The 13,871-nt window shown below is 40.3% G+C and overlaps 1 protein-coding gene across 1 annotated transcript in view; it reads left to right on the top strand.

Moving 5' to 3' along the window:
* The first annotated feature begins 281 nt into the window (after window positions 1-281).
* Orc2 (origin recognition complex subunit 2) overlaps window positions 282-13,871 on the top strand; it is a 38,499-nt gene continuing 24,909 nt past the window's right edge. The window contains exons 1-5 of the mRNA NM_001246766.1: window positions 282-319; window positions 980-1,083; window positions 2,092-2,235; window positions 7,509-7,598; window positions 13,257-13,346. Coding sequence (NP_001233695.1) covers window positions 990-1,083; window positions 2,092-2,235; window positions 7,509-7,598; window positions 13,257-13,346 — 418 coding nt within the window. The 5' untranslated portion in view covers window positions 282-319; window positions 980-989. The remainder of the gene's footprint in view (window positions 320-979; window positions 1,084-2,091; window positions 2,236-7,508; window positions 7,599-13,256; window positions 13,347-13,871) is intronic.

Here is a 13,871-nt window from a genome sequence, read left to right as displayed (position 1 = left end):
CAACAGAACACAAAGTACTGAAAACTATATGTAGCTTATAGTAAGTGCTTAGCTTTCTCCTCTGGCCTACCTCTTGCCAGTCTAAATGCTTTTCTCAGTCTTGGTTTCTTTAGCCTGTTACTATTTTGTCCTCTTTGTGCCATCATAGTAGCTTTAGTTTCTTGGAGGACAGTTATCTACACATCATGTTGTTAAAATGCTTGACTTTGTGGGTGGGGTTACCCTGGTTGCTTTCCCATTACCTATTAGCTGATCTTGACTGACTTCTAGTTACAGGTGACTGAATTTGCAAGCTGCAGAATGCATAGCACCTTACAAGGTAAATGAAAAAGGCCACTTAATTGTACTGTTTTTTTTTTTTTAATTTTCCTTTATTTCAGCAGTTTTTCAGGTTTTTTTTTTTTTTAAAGATATTTATTTATTATGTATACAGTCTTCTGCCTGCATGCCAGCGGAGGACACCAGATGTCATCCAAAGTGGTTGTTAGCCACCATGTGGTTGCTGGGAATTGAACTCAGGACCTCTGGAAGAACATTCAGTGCTCTTAGCCTCTGAGCCATCTCTCCAGCCCCAATTGTACTGGTTATTAAACAAAAATTTGCAACATTTGTTATCTATAATTTTAACATTTGTTAGCTATCTGTAATAAGTAAGATAGTGAGAGATAGTCATTAGGTTTTTTTGTTGTTGTTGTTGCTAATTTGTTTTTTTTGCTAGAAGAAAAGGCAAAAATGGGATTTATGAATGCATGTCCTAGCTTGATTTCCTGTTGCTGTGGTAAAGAATGTGACCAAAAGCAATTTGAGAAGGAAAGAACTTGGCTTCCATGTCCCAGTTAGAAGCCATCATTGAAGGATATACTAATACATAGTGCATAGTATGATTCTACCTTTAAAAATATTAAGTAAATATCTGTATTTATTTCACAAATGTTTATTTGGTATGAATTCTTCATCACATTGACTTACTACTTTTTAGGTTGGCCATAATGAGCACACTGCAGTTAAAGGAAGCTAAGGTGCTGGATGTTCAATTTGTGGGAGATGATAATGTTCTCAATCACATTTTTGATAGAGAAGGAGGTATGTATGATTGTACAGTTGAAGAGATGCTTATGATCACATCTTTGTTGTTGTTGTTGTTTTCCCGAACCAGGGTTTCTCTGTGTGGCCCTGGCTGTCCTGGAACTCGCTCTGTAGACCAGACTGGCCACAAACTCACAGAGACCCACCTGCCTCTGCCTGTGAGTGCTGGGATGAAATGATTTGTGGTGGTAGAAAATGATTGCCCACTAACCCCAAAACCACAAATTAACACTTTCAAGGGGGTGTGTGTTTAACTTAATTGTTTATTTCTTCTTCTTCTTCCTCCTCTTCCTCCTCCTCCTCCTCCTCTTCCTCACCCCCCCCCCCCCCCCCGTATGTCTGTATACCACATATGTGCTTGGTGCCCAGAACAACACATTGGATACCCTACAGCTAGAATTACATACAGTTGTGAGCCACCATATGGGTGCTAGGGACTGAACCCAGATCCTCTATTAGAGCATCAAGTGCTCTTAGAGCACACCTTAGAGATGTTGAGTCATCTCTCCAGCCTCTGACTTAGTATCTTTAATGAAAGGAAAAACATTGGCTTCTCTCAGTTTTACGTACTAATCATGCATTTAGTGAGGTTTGTCTACTGACATATGTAACATGCACATGGTGGTCAGAGGAGAACTCTCTGGAAATGGTTCTCTTCTTCCCCTTGTATTCCGTCAGGCTGGTATGGCCCACAGTTTATCTGCCGAACCATCTGGATGGCTCTAATGAAATGTTTAGAAAGATTTCACAACAGTCAATGGTAGCGCATGCCTTTAATCCCAGCTTTCAAGAGGCAGAGGCAGATGGCTCTCTCTGTGAGTTCTAGACCATCCTGGTCTACAGAAAGAGTTTCAGGACAACCAGAACTGTGAACTCCTGCCTCAAAAAAAATATGTGTGTGTGTGTGTGTGTGTGTGTGTGTGTGTGTGTGTGTGTGTGTAGGTGTGTAATTAATAAAAAGATATTCATACCTTTAATTTTCATACCTTTTGTGTATTTTTATAGGAACTAAATTAAAGAAGGAGAAAGCTCAGCTTTTGGTTAATCCCCAGAAAATAATAAAGAAGCCAGAATGTGAATTGGAGAAGAGTGACCAAGAAGTCTTAAAGGATCAGAACTATGTGGAAGTTTTGGGAAGAAATATTCAAGGTATTCAATGAGGGTAACATACACTAAGCTTTTGGCTAGTAGCATGAACTGCTTGCTTTTCAGGATGTACAAAAATAACTTGGTAGCCTAGAAAGTGGTATACTATAATTGTGTGTCGAATCTAAAAGCATTCCCTTTGTTTGCTATTGTTGCATTTTTTAAAGTTTAGTTTTTTCATTTTGTTTGTATATGAGTGCAAGTGCCCTTGGAGCCAGAAGAGGGCATTAGCTGGGGTTACAAGTTCCCAAAGCAGCACTGGGAACTGAACTCAGGCTTCTATTGAACCATCTCTCCAGCCCCCAGCAGGTTTTTTTGTTTTTGTTTTTGTTTTGTTTTTTTTTTTTTAATAAAAGAGAAGTAACCAGTGCTTGAGTCCTTGGTCTGTGACCCAATGCAGCCTCCTGAATAGTTGGGATTATAGGCATGTCTCATCATGCCACATATAGGCATGTAATTGTATTTAGAGGAGAAAAGGTGTTAAGTTCCCTGATTCAGAGGCTTCAGTCCATGGTTGCTGGTCTGGTGTTCTTGGGCAGAACATCATGTGGGTTGGTAGCCTGTGCAGGAGAGCTGTTCATGGAGACAGGGAGCCGAGGATAGTCACATTACAGATTAGGTCTCTTTACTGTTACTTTGATCCTCTTTTTAAAATAGAAGGAAAATTCAAGGAGGTAGTGTTGCTCTCACCTAGGCATGCTCACAGTGTTGTTTTGGTTTGGTATGGTTGTTTTTTTTTGTTTGTTTGTTTTTGTTTTTGTTTTTTTGAGATGGGAGCCTTTTGACATAGCCCTACTGTCCTGGAACTCTCTCTGTAGACCAGGCTAGCCTCTAACTCACTGAGATCCTCCTGCCTCTGCCTCCTGAGTGCTGGGATCAATTTTAGCTTTTTGTTTGTTTGTTTTTTGGGACAGGGTTTCTCTCTGTAGCCCTGGCTGTCTTTGAAGCCAATGATACTCTGTAGACCAGACTGGCCTTGAACTCACAGAGATCCGCCTGCCTCTGCCTCCCAAGTGCTGGGACTAGAGGCGTGTGCCACCACCGTCCGGCTTGAAATGATAATGCTTATAGTGTTGTACCCAGTGTTAAATGACCTGGTGTTTTAGTTTCCCTAGTGTGAATTCTCTGTAGCCCAGGCAGTCCTTGAACTTGGAATCTCCCTGTCTCAGTCTTCTGAGTAGCTGGATTATAGGCCTGGAATACCAACTCTATTCTGGATTTTCAAAAATAAATCCAAATTTAGTTCAGCTCAACGAGACCCTGTCCCTCAGTGGGGTTAGTGAGGTGTCCTGTTCCCCCCCCCCCCCAGACAGGGTTTCTCTGGCTTTAGAGGCTGTCCTGGAACTAGCTCTTGTAGACCAGGATGGTCTCGAACTCACAGAGATCCGCCTGCCTCTGCCTCCGGAGTGCTGGGATTAAAGGTGTGCACCACCAACGCCCGGCTTAGTGAGTATTTTTAAAGACTCCTAAGTATTCCTGGTTAGGCACTGACACTTTCAGGATGTATTCTGTTAGCCTAAGAGGCTGAAAACAACACTCAGGGATGGAGAACAAGAACAAGGTATAATGAAATATATAGATATAATGACCCCATTATTTTATATGTGAACTCAAAAAAGAAGACAACACAACAAACTTGTTTTCTTTGTTTAATTAAAATTTTTTTCCTGTCAGAGTACTTCCAGCAGATAATGATATTGGTACATGTCTGATGATGTTTCAGACCAAGGGCAAGGCTTAGCCATGGGACCCTAATTTTCCCTGTCCTACACAGTCCGTGACTAGACTGGAGGATCAATACCCAGTATACATGTGACCCTGAATGTCATTTCTCTGTATTTTGGAGAAGCTTTTTCTTATTCTTTGGTCATTATCTCCTATATTTTTGTTTTTTTTTATTATCCACTATTGCCCTTTTTTTTTGTTTTCTCACAATTATCCATGAAAATTTTGCATTACATGTATACTATATATCTCGTTTTGTAATGTGATTCTTTCAAGGGCCATAGACTTTTGTAATCCCAGGTTTTTTTTTTTTTTTTTTTTTCCTCTTCCCTTGTTAAAACCTGCTTAGCTTGACAGGTGGCACAGAATTTTAATCCTAGCCACTGAGGAGCCTGAGCCAGGAGGACCACAAGGCCTGGCTTACACTGCATAGTGAGTTCAGGGCCAACCTGGATCAAGTAGGGAGACCTGTCTCAAAAAAGTAAAAAAGATTTGAGAGTCTAGACCAGTAATAGAGCACTTGTATGCTTGAGGTTCTAGGTTTAGTCTCTAGTACAAAAATAAAAATAAAATGCTCATTTCAGAGAATATGGAACTATTTCAGTGTGTGCCTTCTATTTGTCATGTGTACATATAAATTTACATTATTTTGTGTTTTGAATTTTTTTAAAGATTTAGTTTTTTGTTTTAATTTAGTGCTTGTATATGTACATGCACCTATGTGAGTGTAGGTGCCCATAGAAGCCAGAACCGTTGGTTCCCTCTGGAAACTGGAGTTATAGTATGTTGTAAGCAGCCCTACTTGGGTCCTTTGCAGAAGCAGTAATAACCATTGAGCTTCCTAATTTTTTAGTTATATCTATTCGTGTGTGTGTGTGTGTGTGTGTGTGTGTGTGTGTGTGTGTGTGTGTTGGGGTGCATGTGTGAAGGTCAGAGGACAGTGTTGGATATTTTCCACAACTACTGCCCATCAGATTTATTCATTTGTTCATTCATTCATTCATTTTTTGAGCCAGGGTGTCTTCTAGCCCATGGTGGCTTTGAATTCACTTCATAGCTGAAGATGACCTTGAACTTCTGATCCATTTTCCATCTGTGTTGCTACCATGCCTGGTTGTATGCAGTCCTCAGGACAAAACCCAGGGCTTTGTGCAGTCCAGGTAAATGGTCTATTAACTGAGCTGCATTCAAGCCATCCTCACTTTTCTTTTTTTAAGGCAAGGTCTCTCACTAAACCAGGAGCTTACTGACCATATGGCTATATGGCTAGAATGACTGACCAGCAAAGTTCCAGGGATCCCCCCTATAACCACCCCCCCCAGCACTGGGATTACAGGTGTGCATTTCAATAGCTGACTTTTGATATATGTGCTGGGAACCTGAATTCAGGTCCCACTCTTGCATAGCAGACACTTTACTGGCTGCACCATCTCACCAGCCCTTATTAACATTCTTTTTCTGACTACAGAGACTATGTCATCATCTGTCTTCAATAATTAACCCATTCCCTACTGTTGGACAAGTGGATATTCCAGTCTTTTGCTAAACATTTAGATACGTTGTTTCTTTAGGAAACTTGACTAAACAGGATAGTTTTCTAACAGACCCAGGTGGAATCAATATGTTTTTAAAATTTTGACATTGGTCTTGTATATGCCAGAGAGGTGCTTTTCCATTGACCCTAGCCACCTATTTTATCTTACTCTCTTCCTTGCACCCCGTACCAGACAGGGCCTCACTATATAGCCTCCTGGAACTGACCTGGAACTCAGAAAGATCCCCCTGCCTCTGGCTCCCAAGTTCTGAGATTAAAGGAGAGCACAACCACACCTGGCATGGCTGTTATCATCCTCCCCCTCTTCCTTTCCTTCTCTCTCTTCTCCTCTTCTCCCTTCTCCCCCATCTTTCTCGTTCTTTCTTCCCCCTCTTTCCCCTCCCTCCCTTCCTCCCTCCCTCCTCCTCCCCCACCAACACAGTTTAGAGGTAGGGAATAGTGTTCCAGGTAAGATGTAAGAGTTTTCTGACTTTGTCTTAGTCTTTTTGAAGTTTTGTTTTTTATGTGTGAACATGTGAGTGTGTGCACTCAGGTATGCCCATGCACAAGTGCAGGTAATAAATAGCTGGCTGCTTCTTGGTGATTGTGAGGGTCTGTGTGGCCTTGGCTGTCTTAGAATTTACTCTGGAGACCAGGCTGGCCTCAAACTCACAAAGATCCACCAGTCTCTGCCTCCCGAGTGCTGGGATTAAAGGTGTGCCCCACAATGACCCAGCTGACACCTGGCTTCTTACAAGATTGCTGGGATCTGAATTTCGATCCTCATGATTACATAGCAAGCATTCTTAACTATGGAACTTTTTCTCCAGCCCTCTTTTGTAATGACAGAAAACAATCTAGTGTTTTGAGCTTGGGTTTTTTTTGGGGGTGGGGTCTTTTGGGTTTTTATTTTTTTAGACAGGATTTCTCTGTTATAGCTCCAGCTGTCCTGGAACTCAAACTCACAGAGATCTACCTGTCTTGACCTCCCAAGTGCTGGCATTAAAGGCATTCACTACCACTGCCCAGGAAAACAGACAAACAAACAAACCTTTTTTTTTTTTTTTAAGATTTATTTATTGTGAATACAGTGTTCTGCTGGCATGTATCCTTGCAGGCCACAAGAGGGCACCAGACCTTATTACAGATGGTTGTGAGCCACCATGTGGTTGCTGGGAATTGAACTCAGGACCTCTGGAAGAGCAGCCAGTGCTCTTAACTGATGAGCCATCTCTCCAGCCCCACAAACAAACCTTTTAAAGTTACATTTTATGTAACATTTGTGTGTGTTCAGATGTGAAGGTCAGAGAACAAGTCGGAGGAATTGATTCTCTCCTTCCCACATGTGTGTTCCAGTGATAAAAGTCAGGATGTCATACTTTGAAGTAGATTGCCTTTGCCCACTGAACCATCTCACTGGCTTAAGTTTTAGAACAAGGGGCATTCATTCAAGGATCTTTTCTTATCTTCCATTGGCATTTTGAGATGTGGTATTATGTAGTATAGGCTGGCTTTGAACTACTGACCATCCTGTCTACTCCCAAGTGCTACAATTGCTGGCATATACTACCACATCTGGCTCTAACACCAAATCTTTAAGAAGAGTAGAAAAGAAAAAAGCCTGTCCAATACGAACATTTGCTGTGGTTTGTCCCCAGGGATTCATGCATTAGAAGTGTGATACCCAGTGCGGTGATGTGGGGAATAGGAGTTAAACCAGCTGAGTCATGCTACCTCAGGAAATGCACCGTTTTACCTATTGGTTTGATTTTCATGGTCTATTAATCTCTCCAGTCTGGAGAAAAATCATTGTATCTATAAATAGCATGTTTCTTGTGTTAATGTTTAACCATTTTTCCCTGTGTGTATGAAAATATTTGTATGTAAATATCTGCTGGTAAATTTTTATGACAGATAGTGAGGGGTGTAACTTTTACATTTTAGCTATTTAAAGTTTTAATCTTTCTTCTTAACCTTCTTGCTTTTCCTTCAATGTGTGTTACATTTTCTTTTTCAGATTCCTTGAATAATGGCTCTGCTGTAGATGGTGGGAATAAAGTTTATTCTTTTCAACATAGAAAACACTCTGAAGAGATGGCTAAATTAGGTATGGTATTTTTCTGTTTCCTATAGTCACTGTAGATTAACACCACATCCTCATGATTATTATATTCCCCAAAAGAATGATGAGATAAGCCTGGCAGTGGTGGCTCATGCTTTAATCCCAGCACTTAGGAGGCAGAGACAGGTGGATTTCTGTGAGTTTGAGGCCTGCCTGGTCTACAGAGTGAGCTCCAGGACAGGCTCCGAAGCTACAGAGAAACTCTGTCTTGAAAAAAACAAACAAACAAAAAACAAACAAAAGAATCAACTCTAACAGGTTGCCCCCTAACTTACACATACATGCTGTGGTACTCATGTGCCCCTATATGCACAGCCATAAACACACAAATAAATTAAGCCATTAAGAAGAAAAACCACCCATGCTTGCCCCAAGCACATCCTGACAGGGTTTCTTTGGAAGAACCTGTCTGGACTAGACTGAGCAGAGCTATGATGAAGGATTTAGAGCAAAAGATGAAACAGAGTTTGCTTACAAGAGACAGAGAAGAGAAAAAAGCGAGTTTTTTTCTCCAAACTCAATTTATGGGGACTGTAGGGTTGACTCACTTAGCCAAAGCAATTGTTGCTTTTGCAGAGGACCAGTTCTTGAATTCAGCTCTCTGCATGCCTGGGTGACTTCTCAAACATCTGTAACTGGAGACCCAGAGGATTGAAGTTCTCCTCTTGTGTCTATGGGTGTGTCCATCTCTATTAACCAAAGGCAATATAAAGTGACTAAAAATTTTACAATAAGAAGAAGAAGAAGAAGAAGAAGAAAAAGAAGAAGAAGAAGAAGAAGAAGAAGAAGAAGAAGAAGAAGAAGAAGAAGAAGAAGAAGAAGCAGCCAATGATTTTTCAGCTTATTCAAGAATGAAATATGTGCACCCATGTTTGATATACAGGCCCCTCCCCCTCCCCTAAGACATCTTCATAGATGCCATTCTCCAATTCATTTTTCTATCCATACTTGGTGATTTGCAGAAATGTGAATGGATCATTTTTAAATTCAGTGTCCTGTATCCTGGACAAATTTCTATTACTTCTTCAAAAATTGGCATTCCCCCCTTTCATGACTCAATCCCAAAGACTGCCTTTCTACTCTAAGCAACCACCGTAGCTTATACACAACTCTATGGAGACTGGCTAGGAACAAAACAGTACAAGCTTTGAAATCTAAACCTGGCTGTGTCACGTATCTGCGATTTTAATGCACATGATAGGCTCCTGTAAACAGACAGGCAGATAGATGTATGTATTGAGCACTGCAACAATCCTGGCATACACTACTTGGTCAATAATAACTCTGTCGTCATTATATAAATGACTTTAAGTAAGAGTAGCTCAGTGATACTCCTGTCTCTAAGTCCAGAGTGCTGGAATATAGGTGCATGTCATCATACCAGTTTATAAAGAAATGTCTCATTCTCTAGATTTTAAGGACCATTTATTTTATCAGGCTCCTTCTTCTGGAGTTAATTCTTTCCTGCAACATAGGTCCTATGAATCAACTCAAGGCATGAGGCTTGGTGACAAGTGCTTTATACACTGAGCATCTTGTAGGCCCAGTCATTGGATGCTTTTAAGGAAGGATGTTACCTGAGCAGATTGTAACTGAGAAAGTGCTTGTTGTAGTGTGAACTGAGTATTCTTGGAGCCAGAGTGAAAGTGACAGCTCTGGTGAACTAGAGTCAGAAAAGAATGGGTCATGGTGGGGAAGCTGGGTTCCAGAGTGGCTCAGTAGTTTATGGAGTTAACATTTTGATAGGCAGAAGTATTGTGGATTACAATGGAGAGTATAGAAAGAAGATGCAGGGGAAGGTAATTGTACTGGCTGTTGTGCTTGTAAAGGTTATTGTACATGTTGGAATTAAGTCACCCATGAGGAATTTGCCTCTCTCTTGTCGTATGCCAAGTGTAGTAGTGCATCCTTGAAGTCCTAGCACTGGTTACACCAATTCCTCTAGTAACTAGTAACACTAGTTAGAGGCAGGGCGATCAGAAGTCCTGGTTCTAAACAACAAAAATTATTTTACTTTCCTTTTCAGTGTTTCCTTTGCATTTAATAGTTACTTACTATTGGGTAGAAAGCTGGAAGTAGTGGCATATACCTGTAATTCCAGTTACTTGGGAGGCTGAGGCAGGAAGCCCAAGAGACTTGAAGCCTAACCTAAGCAGAGTAGTGAAAGACTACCTTCAAAAACTATTTTTTTTTAAAGAATTTATTTATTTATTATATATACAACATTCTGCTTCCATGTATATCTGCACACTAGAAGAGGGCACCAGATCTCATAATGGATGGTTGTGAGTCACCATGTGGTTGCTGGGAATTGAACTCAGGACCTCTGGAAGAGCAGTCAGTGCTCTTAACCTCTGAGCCATCTCTCCAGCCCTCAAAAACTTTTTTTTAGTTTCAATATAAAACCAAAATGATCTGAGATGATTGTGTGAACTTGTGTGACATTTTGTTGAGAGACAGTTTTCCTCCTTCTACCCACATCCTGTGGATCAGAGTCTTTTAATCCAGAAATCTAGAGAGGACCAGAGATTGAGCCATAGGCATGCCTAGAACACTGCAAAGGATGAGGGCAGTGAAGAAGATGGGATAGCACAAGAGCTGCAGGGATCCAGGAAAGACAGTGTCATTTTGTTTTTAAGTTTTTCTATTAGCATACATGATTATATATAATAATGGTTTTCATTATGACATTTTTTTTGCATTGTATATCATATTCCACCCATATTACCTTTTCCCACTCCTGCTGGTTCCCCTTCTTTTCCAGCTAGCCGCCCTTCTACTTCAATCAATCAATCAATCAATCAATCAATCAATCAATCAATCAATCTCTCTCTGCCTCTTTCCCACTAATAAGTGTAAGGTTATTTACATGGGTGAAGGGTTGTTTATAGAGACTGGGCAACTTACCAGTGGCTGCAGCACTGGAAAAAAAAGTGTCTTCCTCCCCTAGCAGTTCTCTGTAGATTCTCAAGACAGAAAGGACCTTATGAGCCCTCTACACTAACTCCCTTAACTGCCTATAAATCCGAGGGAAGAGTCAGGACTTGTGAGTCCCTAACTCCTTTGTGACAGCATACTGATGGGTTCCATTTTATGCTGGTCATGTGGAAGTAATCACAGCTGCTAAAAACTGGTGTCATGCATGAATGATGGCATTGCACTGCCCTCTGCTCCCTTCCTCCAGCTCTTGCCTTCTTTCTACTTCCTCTTCAGAAATGTTGTCTGGCCTTGGAGGTGCTGATACTTTTGTGGCTGAGCATTCAGCAGTCACTTACTCTTAGCACTCAGGCCACTTACATTCTCTGCAGTAACTGTTGTCTACTCAAAATTCTGATCAAAATCAAAGGATATCTTAAAAACAAGACTATGTAAAGCAAACAAACTATAATATCAGTAGCAAACATCCAATGATTTATATAGAGCAGGGAATTAAGAAAGGAAGTGCAGGGCTGGAGAGATGTCTCAGAGGTTAAGAGCCACTGCTCTTCCAGAGGTCCTAAGTTCAAGTCCCAGCAACCACATTGTGGCTCAAACCATGTAATGATATCTGGTGCCCTCTTCTGGTGTGCAGGCATACATGCAAGCAGAACACTGTACACATAAGAAATAAATAAATCTAAAAAAAATGAAAAAAACAAAAGGAAAGGAAATGCTTGTGGAGCTTGTGAGTATCTTAGCTAACTTTCAAGATCAGAAGATAAAATTTCTAAGTTAGGGTGTATGGGCCAGTAAGATGGCTTAAATTTATATACAGTTGTACTTTTCTCCATTTAAAGAATAAAAGAAATAGGCTGGAGAGGTGGCTCAGTAGTTAAAAGTGTATACTGTCTTTGCAGAGGACCCAGGTTTGGTTCCCAGCACCCTCAGGTGGCTCACAACCACTTGTAACTCCAAATGTGGGGTATCTGATGCCCCAGCCATTGTGGGCATCTGTATTCCAATACATACATACATATATAAATTAAATGATGAAGATAAATCTTAAAAGGAATAAAAGAAGTAAGACAATGGGATTAATATGCACCACTGTATGAGTCTTAAATTTGGGGGATATAAGTCTATTTTCTCATGTAGGCTCATTTTCCACATGCTTGTCATCATTGAAATAAAGATTAGATAGATGTTTTATTTAGAATGTCACCTAAAAGCCAACTATTTCATTTGGTGCTTCACCGAAGGAGCAGCCATTTGCTCCACACCATATTATATATATATTTTTTCACCATATTATATTTTATGAATCATTCGTATGTAAAGTTTTATACAAGAGGACCACACTTTATAGAAAATTTCAAATAAAATTTTAACTACATACAGTTTTCACTAGGGTTTTAGATCCCAGTTTCTTGCCCTTGCATCACTTCAGGAGGTTGTGGCTACAATATATATGAGAAAAGGAAGGAGAGTGAGGCATAGTGCACACCTTTAATCCCAGCTCTCAGGAGGCAGGGGTAGGTGGATCTCTGTGAGTTCCAGGACAACCGGGTCTACAGACCAAGTTCCAGAACAGCCAGAACTGTATAATGAGACCCCGTCTTAAAACAAGCAACCTAAAGAAATGGAGGGAGAACACAATAAATATGTCAAAGGGAAAAGAAGTAGAAGGAATATAAGCTTATATTCCTTGTTGGTAGAGATGCCAGCATTTATTTCTATTTTGCTGTTCCAGAAATATGTGTATATTTGGGAGATGTTAGGAAGGGGTAGGTGGTTCAGTTGGTAAAAGGCATTTGTCATGAAACATGACAAGCTGAATTTGATATCCAGGACCCTCATTGGGAGAGAGACTGACTTCTCTGACTTGCTTATGCACACTGACATGCATATATCCACACACATAAGCACATGAGTAAATAAAATTGTTTTAAAAGATAAAAGATTGGGGCTGGAGAGATGGCTCAGAGGTTAAGAGCACTGACTGCTCTTCCAGAGGACCTGAGTTCAATTCCCAGCAACCACATGGTGGCTCACAACCATCTATAATGAGATCTAGTGCCTTCTTCTGGTGTTCATGCATGCAGATAATTGTATACGTAATAAATAAATAAATAAATAAATAAATAAAATCTTTAAAAAAAGATAAAAAATTGTGTGGCATGTCCTTCTGTATGCTGCAAATATGTGTTTCTTTTATTGGTTGATGAATAAAGGTATTTTGGCCAGTGGCAAGTACATAGGCAGAATATAGCTAGGCAGGAAATATAAACCGAGTTACGGAGAGGAGTCCGGGAGACACCTTGTATTCGCTGGGGCAGCAAGATGTGATGTAACAAGCCACAAGCCTCGAGGTAAAATATAAAATGATAGAATTGGATTTCTTTCTTCTTTGATTATTATTTGTTTTTCTTTCTTTCTTTCTTTCTTTTTTTTTTTTTTTGAGACAGGGGTTCTCTGTGTTGCTTTGGAGCCTATCTTGGAACTCTCTCTGTAGACCAGGCTGGCGTTAAACTCAGAGACCCTCCAGTCTCTGCCTCCCAAGTGCTAAGATTAAAGGCGTGTCACCACTGTCCGGCTATCAGTTCTCTTTATTTATCTTTCTAATAAAAGTAATATGCAGAATTTTGTTTTAAAGAGTTCATATAAGTGAAAGCTACTTCCTTCTGTACCTGATGTTCAACAAAGGTGCTTTTCCCCTGATTACAGCTTTAGAACTAGCAAAAACATCAAGAAAAGTTCCGTTTGACTCAAAGGCTGATCCTGAAATTAAGAAAAATGTCACTCAGAAAAGCAAGGGTAAGATACCGTCACATTTCTTTGAAGAACTTTCATAGTTGCATCAACATTATCTGTGCTGTTGCTGCTTCTTCTCCCTTTTTTTTGGGGGGGGGGTGTGGAGTTTGAGACAGGGTTTCTCTGTGGCTGTGGAGATTGTCCTGGAACTAGCTCTTGTAGACAAGGCTGGTCTTGAACTCATAGAGATCCCCCTGCTTCTGCCTCCCGAATGCTGGGACTAAAGGCATGGGCCACCACTGCCTGGCTTTCTTCTTTTTTTTTTAATCTTAGTGAATTTTTATATATCCTTTTCTACTGTGAAAATTCATTAAACCGAATATAATTTAAAAATCCCATCTATTTTAATGTATCTATATATGTCAGTCAATAAAGAATCAATATTTGATGCAGAAAGTCATCTATGCATCTGACATTATGAGGAGTGACAGGCACACCTAAAAATAATCATGAAGTCCCATAATTTTTGGTCTGTGTTAGCCAATTTCTCATGGGAGATTGGGCTTTGGCACATATTGTGAAATGAGG

The sequence above is a fragment of the Cricetulus griseus genome, chromosome 2 (genome assembly GCF_003668045.3).
Source record: "Cricetulus griseus strain 17A/GY chromosome 2, alternate assembly CriGri-PICRH-1.0, whole genome shotgun sequence".
NCBI lineage: Eukaryota > Metazoa > Chordata > Mammalia > Rodentia > Cricetidae > Cricetulus > Cricetulus griseus.
Note: the sequence above shows the minus strand (reverse complement) of the source record. Positions and strands in the feature narration are given on the sequence as shown.